Consider the following 16,613-nt stretch of genomic DNA (forward strand, 5'->3'; position numbering starts at 1 on the left):
TTGTCATTTGACACATATATCTCATGATACTGTGCTAAGTCTTTACTTCTTTATGTCAGCAGCAGTATAACATGTTATTTTGGAACCCTTTCACATCCTGTAAACCAATGAAGGTCATCCTAAAATTTCAAAACCTTCAAGGCAGACAAAATGTTCTAGAGGCCTAAATTTATCCTTGTGATCTTGTTATCTTGCTGCCACAGGTTGCTAGGTGAGGTAGTTATACATCTGAGTTATTCAGTCATGTCAGAGCACTTGAAGCTATCCAGATGCTCTTCTCCAGAACTTACGCAGTAATGAGAAGGATTTCTTTTAGAGTTCTTAGATCCTAGTGCTTGATAACATTAAAAGTTTATTTATATGTCTCTCATTTATCATGCATGCATTTATGTCAGGAGTGGTAGCTAAAAGCTGAGATAACTAACTGTTACTTCCTTTCGTGAACACAGACCTTTTCGTCCCTCTGTCACATCTGTTGGTCGCATCAGAAACTCCTGCCATACTATCCAGCGCGTAACACTGAATGGAGACAGTCTCAATTCAGAAATCACTCTGGTTGGGGGTAATGATAAAGGGAGCTTCATTAGCTCTGTCAAGACAGGATCACTTGCAGAGAAAGCAGGCCTTCGGGAGGGACACCAAATCCTACTGGTGAGCATAGAATCATCAACAAACAGTACTGGGTGTCTGTCCACCTACATGCATGCACACTCACCACAATACTTTCCTTTCTTTCTTCTTTCATCTTGTATTAATGACAAAGCATATGACTCATGCAGAAGAAATTCAGCTGTTCGCTATGAAAATACAGGAGAATAGTATTTACAGGCATACACACGCTCATTTGTGCTTTACAGTAGCTCTATATGGAAGAGATTAGAGCAACTGATGCTTTATTTAATACTGTATTGTATAGTGCAGCCCCTTTGAAAAGACTAGAATGGGATTTGCTCTCAACTTCCTAGTACTTTCCTGCCTGAAAGGCAGTTCATGCTACTTAGCTTAGCATGATGACTCCTGAACCATTCTTTAGGGTGGCCTGTCTTGGGACTGGACATGTTATGAACAGAAATGGATACAGCTGCAATATGAATGCGAAGAAGGGCTGCACAGCTGCATGGCTGTCCTTGGCATCACATAAGCAGGAGTTCAACAGTGCTTCTGCTAAATTGCTCTTTGCTTAGTTTTCTCTCCATTGCCAATGTTCCCAAACCATTTTCCTATTAAAATGCCTCCAAGGGGAAAAAAACACCACAACTTATATTCCTGCACTACTTACTACTGGGATGCCTGGGATTGTCAAAGAGCTGCAGTTCTGTTGACAGTTAGCATTCCTAATTTGAGAGAAAAGAAATTAAATAATTAGAATGTAATCTGCATCCTGATAGCAAAGTATCTGCATTGTTTAATCAGAAAAAGATTATGCCGCTTAAAAAAGATAGTATAATTGACTTAGAGATTGAACTTGCACTGGAGAGTTAATATTTCTTTCATATCTAGTTGGAAGGCTGCATCAAAGGGGAAAATCAGAGTGTTCCCTTGGATACTTGCACAAAGGAAGAAGTTCACTGGACAATTCAGAGGTGTAGTGGTCCAGTAACACTCCAGTATAAATCAAATCATGAAGGTAAGACCAAAAGTATTTCTCATCTCAAATCATCCCAGGTCTATTATACTAACTTGTCTGGATGAGAATGACAGAACTGGAATATCCTTTGTATTGGTATAAATCTGAAGCATGCCCACTGGTGCTAATTATAGCTACTCTGTGTAACTGCTCCAGGTTTTAGCTTTGTGACTGAGAACAAAAAAAGCTCATATCCTTGTCGCTACAGGACTCTAAAGAATTTACATGGTGGGCCAATAATGACATGACACAAAACACATTCAAGCTTATTTTTATGTACAGTTTTCTGTAATACAATGTGGTGAGCTGAATCATCTTTATCCAGCTGAAGTCAATTTAGCATTTACCTGATGGAGTTGCCCTGTTTATTACCTTTGTGGCTTTATCTTATCTTTAACAGCTGGAGTTCATGTGTGGTGAACAGAATTTGATTTTAGTGTTCACAGCCTGTAATGATAATTTCAGGTTATGGATCAAAAATTACATTCCAAAATCCATTTTTTACTGGTGTATATAAATTTGTGGTTTTTTTTTTTTTTTTTTTAATGCTGGTTAGAGAATTTCAGCTGCATAGATCACACAGGAAGTGATGTCTTTGATTTTCTTTGATGTTTTCAAAGGTAGGAAAGACTATTGCAATTTTTTCTGAGCACCACTTACCTGCAGATATAGCATGTTATAGATTGTGGGATTGCCAATTAGAGCTAATAATAAAGGGAATAGCTTGTCATTGAAATTGGTGGTAGAACTCAAGCTGTACTTACAGGATAGAGCTATGGCTGTGTCTGCGTCTTTGCTGACAAGTTCTCTGTTTCACAGGTCATGTGTGGAGTACTGAAAATGGAGTTACCTAAAAGTATCGTTACTATAAGAAAATTCTCACAGATTCTGATACCAGCAGCGTGAGCTGTTTCTGAATCAATGCCCCATTAGTGTCTTTAAGGCGCAGGCCCGTTAACCTTGTTGTAACTAGTGTAACGAGCACTCTGGAAGTATAAACCCTCTCTCGGAGGGGCCTCAGAAGTTTGTGCTGTGTGCTTTCCCCAGAGGATGCCCGGGAATGCAGGAATACTGAGCTTTGACCGGTAGCGATCACGCTTCACCCCTTCCTTCGCTGCTGCAGGTTACCGCAAACTGCTGTCGGAACTGGAAGAAGGGCTGATCACGTCGGGGGACTCGTTTCATATCCGCTTGAATCTGAACATCTCCAGCCAGCTGGACTGCTGTTCCCTGTCAGTGAAATGTGACGAGATTGTTCATATTCTCGACACCATGTACCAGGGGAGGTGCGAGTGGCTGTGTGCCAGAGTTGATCCGTTCACCGACAGGGACCTGGAAATGGGGACCATTCCCAGCTACAGCAGGTGAGTGTAGCACTGAGTGGCCACAGCTGAGAGCAGTGGTTCTGTAAACAGGGAAATTCATAGCTGCTGTAAGGAAAGAGGTATATGTCTTAATTTTTGAGATAAGGCCTGGTGATGTTAAACTGTAATATGAGCTATAAAGCTTTAAAAAGGAGACTCCAGATGTTACCTGAAAGAATAATGTGGGTTTCTCAAAAAGTATCATAGGAAAATATGCCGTGGAGATTCTTTAATCCTTAACTGCACTGCAGTCCTGCTCATTATTTTGTTCCTGCATTTACTGTGTGGTTCAGTCGGTCCTCACTGCTATTTCTATTTAATCTTTTCTGTAGGCACAGACCCATTGCAATCCAGCTTTCTTCACAGTGGTTTCAAAGATATCTTGATCTATGTGATTCCTTCCTTCCTTTCAGAGCCCAGCAACTTCTTTTGGTGAAGCTGCAGCGGTTGATGCACAGAGGAAGCAGAGATGAGACAGAAGGCTCATATAATACCCTTCGGGCACTCCGGGTAAGTGTCTACAAACAAGGTCACTGCTACTTGTTGTTCATTGTTGATTCTACAGAAAGTCCTGTTTACACTCTATGTGGGTTTTGATTGTGTGAGGCAATGGGCACCTTATGTTTGCTTTAAATAATAGCGTCCCTGGCAGTGGCCCTAGCTCTGGCACACTATTAACCCTTCCAGCTATGAGGGAGTACACTTTAAAAGTCTAATATATGTTCTGTGTCTTAGTTAATCCTTTTCATTCTTCTCTGCCTGTAAGCCTCTACTGGATCTTCATATCCACGTGAGGAAGAAGCTGTGTCCTTGGACTTAATAATCAGAATTATTTCTCTCCTACTGTGAGCAAGCATCTAACCCACAGAGCTATCATTGTCCCGTATTAGAAAGACCTATCTCTTCCAACCTACACGCTATGCAGAGAAGTGGGATTGTCAGGTCTTCACACACAACAGCCCTGCCGATTTCTCCTTTCCCTCAGTGAAAGTAATTTGCTTTTTCTTTCTTTAGACCCAAGAATTCCATCTTTACATAATTAAAAACTAAATTCCTGATATATTAGTTACTGTAAGTTATTTTTAGAGCTTGGGAGACATATATGCTTCTAACACTTGCAGAGGTACTGTAGCCAGGGCTTGTATTTGATTTCAATCAAGGTTAAGTGTCACACATTCCTTCTGTACTCCAGTCCCCACTGATCAAAGGGACAGAGATCACTGGCAGAGATGCTAATGAAAGCAAAATTTTTGCATGCTATTTCTTGGTGCAGAAATTACCTCTTTCATAAGCTGTGGAGAGCAGTCTCCTGTGAAGAAAGGAATGTGGAAGAGCAGTAACAGAAGCGGTGTTTCTCAGCATAGGCCATGCTATGTCTACTGTTTGCTTAGAGCATTGTATTTGGGATAGATATCAATCAATTACTATCCCTTTTATTGGAAATATAAAATACCTGCTTTTGCTTGTTCTGTTTCTCGAATGCTGTGATTTAAAAAAAAAAAGAAAGAAAGAAAGAAAGAAAGAAAAAAAGAGGGAGGGAAAGAAAAATTCCTGTGTTATTTTTTATTAGAATACATTGCAGCCAGAGGAGCCTGCCCCACAGAATGACCCAAAAGCCAGCCCTCGCCTATCCAGAGCAAGCTTTCTTTTGGGCCAAATATTACAGGTAATAAAGTTCAAATCTTCAATGAAATGTCTGAAATAGTGGGTCTGACTGGCAGATATTCTCAGGTTATCCTAATTTCCCCAGAAACCCCACCTCAGGTATAGAGTTTCTATCAGGATTTATTCCTATCAAAAAGAGATTTAATATATGAAAAAGATTAATGGGTTGTGTTTTCTAACTGCTCTTGTGATGTGGGGTGTTTATTTTTAAGTGCAAGCCTTCCATTACTGACGTAGTTTGATGAATCAAACATGTCTGCCATCGTGCTGAAATGTGTTTTGCTTGAACCATAAGGACAAATCCAGTGGGCTAGACCAAATCCCCAAGCCTCCGTGACATAAGGTTCCATCAGAAAATAGTCCTCTAATTGTAGGTCAGTGACTCTGCGCAAGACAGAGATTGTGTGGGTGAAAGATAAAGTCTTGTGAAGGAAGATGGTTGTGAAGGTTAGCAAATACACAGGAGGACGAATTAATATTTGGATAAAGGAATAGTTGGGTGGATGAGGAATGAAAGCATGAAGCCTATTTCTTACTGTAAAAATGTGCCATTTGGGAGGTTTTAAGTCTCTCTGGTACAGCAAAGAAAAGGCAGAGGTTTGGGTATAACCTGTGATACATATGTGCAAATACTCAGAGTGCGTATGTTACTCTGCTGTGGACACATCAGTGCTTGTACTGGTGAAAGCAGGAAGCTCTGCGAAGAGAAAAACATGCCGCCTAAGAGCAGAGAACAAAATAAGAAATCCCAAAGGGGATTAACAAAAGCTGTGAATCAGATCTATGATATTTAGAGAGCCTTAGAATTCAGTCAGCAGATCCACGGAGTCTTGTCTTTGATAGACATAGGTAATTCAGATCTTGTAGATAACAAGTCTGGGCTGACCAATACGTGGGAGAATAAAGAATGTGAGAAATGAGGGTCAAATCTCTTTGTTCACCTTTTCAGTTTGTCAGTAGGTCTGAAAACAAATACAAGCGTATGAATAGCAATGAGCGAGTCCGTATCGTCACTGGCTGCCCCTCTGGTCTGGCACGGACCTCATCTGAAGCAAAGAAGCCATTGCCTGATAAACTGGAAGGTATGGATATAAAATAGTAGTAGCTTTTACACATGTGGCACTGATATAAAGGCCTAGATAAAGGTCTACATAACAGCATGGCTGTGAAAAATGTCATAGGTCTTTCCTATTAGTAGCACCTGTGGTCCGCTCTGTGCAAAAATTTGACAGCATCGGTGACCAAAACTGATTTTGCTAAAAGTGCTCGAGGCACTAAGCCTTCGTGAGCAGGTTTAGGACACTGAAACTTCCTGTTTGGTTGGCAGTTCTTCCTAGGTGGTTTCTTGCTCTTTGTCCAAAAACATTTAACTCAAAGTAAGTCAAGCTAATAAGCAGAAAGATTCTCCAAGCAAGTGTCCTGTGAAACTATGAAATAATCTCTTGAAAGCAAAAGGCACTTGAATTCTTTAGTATTAGGTTGGACATCATACTACTGCATATATAGTAAAGACAACCCTGACAAAAGAGAAGGGAGGACCAGTATGACTGACCATGTCATTTCTGGTTCATGTGTTTCTCCTTCTTTTTCTCCAAATACTGATGGAGAGGAAACCAGAGGATAAATGTCTTGTTCTTTATTCAGATTTGGATTCCGAAAGTGAAATCAATAAGAGGCTCAGTCTGATCCCTTATAGCTTGGTGAGACCGATCCACTGTGAGCGCAGGCGCCCTGTACTTTTCACTCCCACCATGCTTGCCAAGACCTTGGTACAGAAGCTTCTCAACTCTGGAGGTGCCCTGGAATTCAACATATGCAAGCCAGGTAATAGGATAAGAGAGGACCATGACTGTTAACCCTCAATGTTGGAAAGATTAACATATATATGCGTGCACACGTAGGGGCATACACATGCGATAGTTGCTTGCGGTACTTCAAGTCATATCAGAGTGATGCGTAGCTATAAATCCTGCTTTTTGAGAATATCTGGGATATTTGAATGTTTTTGAGACAGCTAGTGCACATGGTTATGAGATTCTGTGTCTATGAATATTATCCATGTGTATGCTGTGTGGTTGCTAGGATGCCCCTGAGAGACTGAAATGCTGTGAGTGCTCTTTCTGTTTGCATACTGTTTGCATACTGCATATCTAGGCAATGTGAAATTTTGATTAATTTGTTTCTAGTATTTGCTATTATGAGGAATATCTTCCCTAGAGCAACGTTAGGTTTCTATCTCATCCAAGGCTGTGAAGATTGTGCATTTGATCTACTCGAAAGACTGATTTTCTTCCATGCTAAGTATTTACTATTAAAGCAATATGCAGTACTGTGATTGCTGTAGGGCAGGATTGTATACAACACAGCATTAAACATAGCTGACGTTTCATTTTTACGCTAATATTGAATACCCACCGCATATTATGCAGTCTTACAGTTATTCAGACAGAGAAACTGAAAAGTTAAGTATTATAATAAATATCCCCTGTCTTGCAACATAAAACAAAAGCTTTGATGTAGAGCTGCAATTCACAAGGGGGCCAGTATCACACATTGCAACCTAAGCCAAATTTTTTGAAACTTTAAACACAAATGTTGGAACACTAAATCCTTGTTTTAGGAGCCTATACTGAACAGACCTTATTTTTTTAGCACTTCTCAGCATCCTCCAGCCCTGAAATGTTACTAGTAACATTAGGTGCTGGAATTGTATTTACTGTTTTAATTTAATGCCTTCATAGTGTGGTAGTAATTGCCCAAGGACTCATTGGTGCAGGATATAGCTGAGATGCTCAGCTGTGATCAGATTAGGTTTTAATTGAATTCAATGGAAGAAATGAGGCAGCTGTTAAGACAATTCATTGCTCGTCTTCTTTCTCTGAACCATCCTTACATCCTATGTGAAGTACTATGGATAGTTTTCTAGGTGTGCTGCTGTTGCAATCTTGATTTTGTCCTCATCCACATCTCTTTCCAGATATTGTAACAAAGGAAGAGTTCTTAAGGAAGCAAAGAACAGAGACTATCATCTTCAGCAGAGAAAAGAATCTGAACACATATGAATGTATTGTACCTGCCAATATTGAGGCTGTCACTGCTAAGGTGCTTAGAGTACTCTGTATCCCTTCGATAGGCTGTCTGTGAATTTGTCTGCAATGTGTGTTTCTTCTTGAATAAGAGACTGACCAATTTACAGTTGCATGTTCTCTTTCTTGCCCACTTTCAATCTCAGATTTGTATTTATTCCCCCCAAATGGCTTTTATTTGTGCTCTTGCTTTTCCTTTTCTTTTTCATCCTCAGCCATATCCTTTTATATTCTTGCTCCTTCCCTGTGATGACCCACATTGATGCAACAAAACATTCTTTCATTTTCTATGCTCTATCCCTTATTCAGTTCCTTTTCATATCGTAAGTATATATGAATGTGCAAGAGAGTAAGAGATACAAGGACCTAGACAAAAGAAAGGCTAGCCTGAAACACAGACGTGGGGGTGTACAGTACAAAGATAACAATGTCAGACAGAGATCTTATATCAAGTAGAGTAGATTTGATGCACAGCATGGAAAAAAGGAGAATTAAAGTGATGTTCTTTTCTCTCACAAGTAGTTTCAGTAGATGTTCTCTCTGAACAAAGAGCAAGTATGCGTGTTTGTGTGTATATGTAAAACTAGTGTTTTATCATACTCTTCATCTTTAGATCAAACCATTTCTATTTTGAACCTTTTCAGAAAGCTATTAAGCTCAGCTGTTATTTGACTAGTTTTAAACCAGTAGGAGGAGTTTGGACTTTAAATGTATTTTTGATTAAAAGGTTTTAAATCCGTACAGTGGTAAATGGAGAGCTTTTCAGCTGACCCCATAGGGTGTGGATACCTTTACCTTGAGATTCCACAGCAGTGAATGTTCCTTTGTGACACTGTTATGACTTTGTTTTTAGAACAAGCATTGTCTCCTGGAAGCTGGAATAAGCTGCACAAAGGATTTAATCAAAGCCAAGATATATCCTATTGTTCTCTTTATCAGAGTCTCAGAGAAAAACATCAAGAGGTTCAGGTAACATATCAAACCTTTTGCATATTTAATATTCCGTCTTATTCAGTGAATAATTTTCGAGTCTAATAATGTTCTCACTGAGAGAAATAAAGAACCTTTTCTCTCTTCATCTGGTGCTTCTATGTGCACTATTTCCTCCCGTGACTCCTCCCTGAAATCTTACAACCTGAGAAAGTAGGAATTCCCCAAATCTAGCACTCTTTCACTGTCAGTGATAGCAATGAGCATTGTGAGAGGATGAGGCTGAAGAATCTGTGGTTTTCTCCATGCTCAGCACTCCCACAGCATTTCTTAAGGTAATGCTAGCTGGAAGAGGAAAGGTCGTAAACACTTGCACTCTCCCTACATTTGATCCTTTTAAATTGTTTCCCCAGAGCAAATACTTTTCCTTGGGGGCAGCATGGAGGTAAGGGGAGGATAGATGTGGAGTAGCTGTATTCTCCACTGCTTTTATTGCTTGTATATAGTCAGTAGAAAATAAATTCTTGATGGGACAGCTGGGACTACAGGATTAACTTAAAATGTAAGACATTTATTTTTGTTCTGTTCATTCGATACAGGAAATTATTGCCAAAGCCAGAGACTGAAGATGAGTTTTTACGTATGTGCCGTCTGAAGGAAAAAGAACTGGAAGCACTGCCATGTCTTTATGCCTCTGTAGAGGCAGATGCATGGAGCAGTATTGAAGATCTTATCCGAACAATAAAAGACAGGATTGGAGAAGAGCAGCGTAAAACCATCTGGATAGATGAAGATCAGCTATAAAAAACAATAAGTAAAGTGGAGCTCTTTGGTGACAGAAGGACATAACCAGGTGGAGCAGGGGCTCGCAGAATTCTCTGATTAGGTGCCCAGTGCTCACTCCTGTTTCACCCTTGCTGGCTGGGGACTTCCTGCTGGCAGAATGCATGTATGGAATGGAACTGGAGCTGCGTTGAATAGCCAATGTCTCAGATGCTGGCGGTCTAGGATGTGGGTCAGACCACAGCCACCACCACCACTTCTGACCCACCAGCATCTCTTAAGGGACAGCAGCTGTTCAACATGTGAGAAGGACAAAGATCTTGAGAGGGAGCTTGGGGTAATTTATTATGTTAAAAATATGGATCTCATCTGGCTCATTGAAAACTTCTGATGAGACCAGATAAGTGGAATCTAAGAGGAGTAAAGCATCAGGATTGGGCTAAAGGATATGGAATTGAGATGTGCCCCCCACACCCCCTGAGGTGAGATTCTGAACATACCCAGTGAAGGAAGCTCAAGGCTGGTTGGTAGCAACAGCAACACTACCGCTGATGGCTGTAGCAGCTCGGTAGCCCTGTTTCTCCATAACCATTTTAATCAGAAGAAAATAGCTATTATTCCTGGCATTAAAATGACAATTTTCCCTTCCTTTTTAAACCCCAGTTTTATTTAACAGTTTTGCAGGTTTCCTTTGTAGTCCTGGCACTTACAGGAAAATAGACTCCACTGTCCCAGTGGCACATCAGATCTTTCCAGATCTGTCAATGTTTCATTTAGTTTATCCCTGCCTCTGCATTGTATTCATTTGTACATCTCTCGATTTTTAACATTTTTTACTTGTGGAAAATACTATGGTGCCTTCTCCAGACAACAGGTTTCTCTGTTTCTCCACTGAAATCTGTATTTCTCTACAACATCATTGCCTGCCAACATGCCTGCTCTCAACAGGAGGGACTGTTCTGAGAAGAAGAAAAGGAGAATTTCATAAGCCAGTAATCGCTGTGAGCCACTCAGTCCTTGACCTCTCTGCCGTGATTGACAGCAAGGAGACCAGCAAGCACCACACTGTGCTGTGGCCAAGTAGGATAATATTTTCAAAAGTGTGTACATGACTTAGAAGAACACATCCCATTTTCAAAAGCACTTAACTCCTCAGAGAGTTTAAGTTCCACTGATAATGAGTGGGACTTAGACTCCTAAATCTCTTCAGCCTTTTAAAATTTTTCCTCTTTACATTAGACACTGTATTGGGACTGCCAAATTGATTCAATAAAACTGACCAGATACTAATGACTTGCACAATTGCTGATCTGAAATGCAATAAAAATTGACCTACAGATGAAGAGTTGTACATGCCATTATCCTTGGATCCTTCATTCCCTGACATATCCCTCCCTTTTAAGATGCTTTTAATAACAGATTTACCTTTGCTTCTGTGTTCATCCCAAGTTCCTCATCTTGGTGCTTCAGGCTGGCGTGCAGCAGCTGGCAATAAAAAGACAAACAGAATCGAAGCAAAACATCTGGCCTGGTTGCTCTCACTAGATTAACTGCTACGTTGTCTTTGCAGTGAGCTTCTGATGTTGTGGGTGTCTCTCAGGTAGATTGGGTCAGTTCACATTGGCTTGTGCGATTGTGCTTTTCTGCTCTTCCCTTTTATGCACATAATTTTTTAACTAATGGTATCTTCTAGAAGTCATTTATGTCACTTTATATCTAATTTCTGCTGCTGTGTTTCTCAAATTATTAATGTTTGAAAGACTGTTCATAGCTAGCATTTCTCAGAGAGTAGCTCTTTGCCTGCCCAATGCCATATGTTTGGACTGTGCAAGCAGGGGGATACTACTATTTTGCAATCTCTTTACATAATGCGGGCTGCATACACAATTTGCAGCTCCCTCCAGGGCAAAGAATAACAACCAATTGGCGTATATATAGAACAAATTGGATGATTCTTCAGAGATCCTCTGTAGCTCAAGCAGAAATAAGAAAGCATGAGTTGGAAAAGCTAAACCTTCCAGGAGCATTTTGCATTCGTTCCTACCATCCTGATAACACAACCTTCTGTAACAGCTACCTGTGGTTTGTTACTGCCCCTCTTGTGACGGTTTCTGAGTCCACAGCTGAGCAATGGGAGGGACTGTAAGAACATTTCTCAGCTGCTTCAGCAAAAAGTTCAGCCAGGTCAGTGTCAGATCCCTTCAGAAGCAACCAGCTGACTGCTCACCAGACAGAACTCACACAACGTCCACGTCCTACTGGCAGTGCCGCGGGGATCGGTGACATCTGGTGCAATGGCTAGAACAGATGGCTGGTGGGGCGGAGGGGATGAAGTATCTCAGGCTGCCGTGGGTGTTTCTGCAGTGATCTTCTCTCACCGCAGCTTTATTTCTGAGCCCTCTTTACAGGGACAACAGCTGTGGATGTGATTTATCTCACTTAACTTTAGACGTGGGAAAGGTATATGCCAAAGTCTAAAGGAGATTCCTCTTACAATGAATGGAGATACACCTCCAAAGAGCTATTTGTCTAACTTACTGTAGATGGCTATCTAAGGATGAGATGAATTGCCCTCTGAACTGTCTGGGGTTTTTTTCATGGGCTATGGAAAGAAACTAGAGGATTAGCCTGGCCTTTAGCATTTAGTTTTTTGATCTGTAGTTTAGGACAGCTAAACCACCTTATGGGAAGAGTGGAACAAGAGACTGAGGCAGAGAACAAGAGATCTAATTATTTCCGTGAAACAAGAGAGGAGTGTATACATGGAACAGACTTTTTGTCTTCGTGTCAAAGTATATCTCCTGCAAATTCCCAGCTCTGCAGATACTTTAAGGCATTATGGTTGTCTACTCATGTGATGCAAAGCAACCAGACTCTCTTAAGTGAAGTTCACTGACAGAGCTCTGTGCTGTATCCTGTGTAACCCTCATCTCTCTTTGACTCAGTGGAGAAGGACTGAAAATTCTATTCGCCCTTGACTTCTGGATGTGAACTCAAAGAGCAAATCTATAGCTGGAGTATGAATTGCAGATCTGCAACAGAGCAAAAGGGGCCATTATCATTTACACTAGCTGGGGAGGTGGTTCTGATCTAGATCCAAATGCTGTCCATCTAAACTGGGAGAAATTAACCTCTGCACCTTTTGAAATATATTCAAATTTATGGGCTTGAAAAGAGGCCATGAATTTCCCTAAATGTCAGAGTGTTGGAATCAGTGTCCTGAGTCCAAGTCCTGAACCGGCAGATCTGAAATGCAAACTTGGAACTTGGGCTGTAGATTGTTGCAGTATTTTTCACTCTGCTAAGCCTCACTTGTGAGGTATTGCTTTAAGCTATGAACCACTTCCCTCCTGACATATACATCCAATATATACAAACCTGGGCTGCTCACCACATATTCAAATGCCCACCTAGGCATAGCCAGCTTCAGTAGTGATTGTATGGTTGAAAAACTGGAAGCAATGATTAAGAAAACAAAATGGAAATTGGAAATGTTATAAATGTTTGTTGTAAACAGTATCACAACTGAATCCAAAGCAGACTCTCAGCCTGATCTCATCGAAGTGAAAAGATGTGACAAGTTTTATGTTGGATTATTCTTTGGGTGTTTTTATATTGTTAGACAGCACTTCGTATGAGATCTGTGAGCAATAACTGCACTTGCAGGTACCACTGAAATTCAGATAAATTGTCTAACTCAGTCTAATAAAGAGAAAAATTCAAGCTGCAGATCCGAGTTTGAACTGAGTGCTGTGCTTGGACACCAGAGTTCAGACCAAGTTGCCTGACAGACACGCCTGGATACTAGTTATATATGTCTACCTTAAGGTAAGCAACATTTACATCAATCCATTTTAAAATCAAATCACTCAAGGTTTTTAATTGAAGTCTGGGAACATTTCTCAGCAATTTGAGTTTTAAGTTAAAAAAGGAGTTAACAGAAAGTCTGGTCAGTTGCCCTGTATTTGGTATGCTACTTTTTCTGTAAAAAGGTGTAAAGCACAGGATAATAACCGCCTTTCAAAATCTATTATTGGAAAACTACTTCTTTCCTTTAAGTGCTCACAAAAGCTTGTTGAAAAATTTTCAGATGTAGATTGTTCTTTGGAAAATGTCACTGAAAAATTGGCCACTAGAAAATGCAATTGGAAAATTTTTCAATGGAATATTGTTCTGTTAGGAAATGTGTTTTCATCCAAATCAATTGTCTATGGAAATGTTTCCATTCTAACATTTCATTTTTTAAAAATTTAAAGTATTTCAATAATACTGAAGGAGTCCTTTTCAGTATTTCACATACTTTAAATGTTTTACCTAAAACCACTTTTTGTTTTTAATTTTTTGTTTCTATAGTTGACATTTTTTAAAAGTCTACATTTAAACATTTAATTTGATTGAAACACTTGTTGAAGAAAATTTTGTATTTGATGTTTATAGACTACAAAATAATGGAAGTAATAGCTTATAGCTATCAGATATGGTATAATGTCTATGATCATGAGAAAAAAATCAAACTGAATCTGGCTTTGCATTTTGTTTAACTCTGCTGCTAAAATGATGTATTATATAAGTCAGTATCATGCAGTTCAGCACATTGGGGAATTGTTGCAGGTAAAAATTTCATGCAAACTTTATTACACAGAATTTGATATTCCTTTGAATCAGAATTCTGGCTGGAGGCTAAGCTGTCAATCGGTCTGTCTGCAGCACAGACAGCTCTGGCAGCACAATTTGCAAGGGAGTAGGAACACACACAAAGCAGACTTTTGCCTATGAACTTTAAGTGGAGAGAGTTGCCAAAGCTGGAAAAATGCCTGTAAACCTGTTAGAGGTTTCTGTATTCTCTTATGCCAAGCTATTTTCATGGCCTAGGGTTTGAAAACTCTGCAGCAAGGATGAAGTCAGAGAGACACTATTCAGGTAGACTGACTTCAGCTCTGAGGAGTTCGGGTTGTGTGAACCCTGGAGCTGTCACATAGGTTACAACACTGCATGGGCACATAAGGCTGAGATGTTTAAGCAGCAGTTACTATGCTGTCTGCTGGAGACTGGAAAAAGCAAGACACAGTTAGGGGTTTGGGACTTCTGGGAGAGCAACGTTCTAGGATTTTGCAATTATTTGAATTGAGTACTCCGAGTCATTCAGCATTAATCAGCTTATACTGTGAAGCCTATCAAATGTGTTCCCCTTTGGTGCTGTTTCTATCTCCCTTGCTTTTGTTCAGTTCTGAGAACTGAAGAGTACAGCACTATTTTGTGCTATATACCATTAAAAGGTACACAAGATTTCAACCTGCAGATTGTGATTCCTTTCTTATAAGTTACTTTATTTTCCCCATTTCTCTAGCTTGCTCAGTTTCCAGAGTTCTTGTTTGCTCTCCACTCCATGTAATGTGCGGGCTGATGCAGGGTTTGTAGCCCCGAGATCCTTCATCAGAGCACTACTCTATGTGGTGCCCTACTGCACCGAAAGATTAAGGAAAGTGAGTAAGTTGAAACTGTAACTCCAGAAAAACCTTGTGCTTTACCAGACTTTGTAGAAGAAAAAGGAGGCTTTCCCACGGATCAATGCAATGTGCATTTTAACTTTGGAGCCCAAATCGCCCTGTGATTTTTGGTTCAAGAACAGTGAATAGAGTTCTTTTGCTCTGGCAGCTTGGATGGCAGCACAGTCATTGCCCAGGACATCCCTCCTGGCACAGCAGGAGTTACTCAGACACTGCTGTGCGGGACTCCTGCCCACACAGTACCTGGAGCAATGGGGTAACCATTCTGTCTGACACTTCCCTGAACAGAAAACCTTATTCAGCCAACGCAGTGCTGAAAGACTATGACACGAAATTTCCTCCTGTATCTTTCAGGTACAGCAGAATTCTGCCATGTTCCCAGAAATCACACTTGATTTCTCTGCAAAACTATCTCTAGCCCTCAGGTATGATCCTGGACCCAAACACTGAAGAATCTGTGCCATTCTCGCGGACTTTCCCCTGACTATTTCTAGTGTGAATTTTGATCTCTGTCTCTGAGCCTGCAAAAGCAAACAGAAGGCCTCCCATCCCTGCAGTTTTCACCTGTAGAACTAATGTTTCTTTACAAAGAAGGTGTTGTTATGTCTTTGCACAGCTAGAATAAGCGGACAGAGAGCTGATGTGGCTTGTCCACACAAGTCAGCGACAGCCTGGCTCCCCAACCTCTCCGCAGTGCTGGCTCCTCTCGGTCGGTCGTGCTCTAGTCTCGAGACTCTGAACAAGAGTTTAATGCAAGTCTGGCAGCTGTATCAAGGATTTGAGTGGTGGCTGCTCACCAGTGGTGAGATTTCTAGTTTGATTTGAGAACCCTACCAGTAAGCCAAGTTAGAACAACAGGAAGCTCATCCACCCTCCCTCCCCCGCCTCCTTTTTTCTGTTCCTCTGCTGCAGAAACTTTCTGATGTTCAGATCAGAGCTCTCCGGGGTTAAATGCACCATTAGTCACTGGAAAAAAAAGGAAAAAAAGACCCTTTAAAAGCAGATGGTGGGTGATAGAGAACCTGTTTGAGAGTAAATATCTACAACAGCATGTCTGCTTCATCATTATTAGCATCAAATCTGTCTGACAATTTAGCAACAAATAGCAATGTTGATTTTCTTCCAAAATGAAGATACAGAAACTCAAAGATGGAGAGATGGCTCTTTCGTGGGATCCCCCATCATGCCTGGGCAAATAACAAGACATGACTGCCAGACAGTAAAGTACCTGCAACACCCAGTCACCTCAGTGTGGTAACAGTAGCCTGCGGGTTAGAGGTTATTAAGGGATACACAAGATGGTTCAGCTCTGGGCTTATCAATCAGAAGTGTGTGCAAAATGGAGTGTTACCATCCCAGGGATGAAGAACTGGGACTGGGGCCAGGACCAGGCTGTTCACACCAGGGAAAATGGAAAGTAGTGTAAAGTAGTGGAGCTGGGATGGGGTGAGGAAGAGCCCTGGGATGCAGCATACTTGCCTTGCTATTTTCAGGGGATATATGAATTAATTGCTGCAAAGCAGTCCGAACAGTAATAGCTACCACTCCACCTGTCCCTCCCTCAGATACAGCAGCCATCCTGACTTTTCAGGGCACTGGCAAAATAGCTATTTTGCTACCCTGGCAAACTGGAAAAATTCCACCTGAGAAC

At 40.8% G+C, this 16,613-nt stretch overlaps 1 protein-coding gene across 1 annotated transcript in view; it reads left to right on the forward strand.

The window, feature by feature from the left end:
- CARD11 (caspase recruitment domain family member 11) overlaps positions 1–10,961 on the forward strand; it is a 48,103-nt gene extending 37,142 nt beyond the window's left edge. Inside the window, exons 15-24 of the mRNA XM_075058526.1 lie at positions 450–651; positions 1,501–1,627; positions 2,751–2,991; positions 3,405–3,501; positions 4,562–4,657; positions 5,606–5,738; positions 6,301–6,480; positions 7,634–7,758; positions 8,596–8,711; positions 9,272–10,961. Of these exons, the coding sequence (XP_074914627.1) occupies positions 450–651; positions 1,501–1,627; positions 2,751–2,991; positions 3,405–3,501; positions 4,562–4,657; positions 5,606–5,738; positions 6,301–6,480; positions 7,634–7,758; positions 8,596–8,711; positions 9,272–9,476 (1,522 nt within the window). The 3' untranslated portion in view covers positions 9,477–10,961. The remainder of the gene's footprint in view (positions 1–449; positions 652–1,500; positions 1,628–2,750; positions 2,992–3,404; positions 3,502–4,561; positions 4,658–5,605; positions 5,739–6,300; positions 6,481–7,633; positions 7,759–8,595; positions 8,712–9,271) is intronic.
- Positions 10,962–16,613: the final 5,652 nt, after the last annotated feature.

The sequence above is a fragment of the Buteo buteo genome, chromosome 27, assembly GCF_964188355.1.
Source record: "Buteo buteo chromosome 27, bButBut1.hap1.1, whole genome shotgun sequence".
Lineage (NCBI taxonomy): Eukaryota > Metazoa > Chordata > Aves > Accipitriformes > Accipitridae > Buteo > Buteo buteo.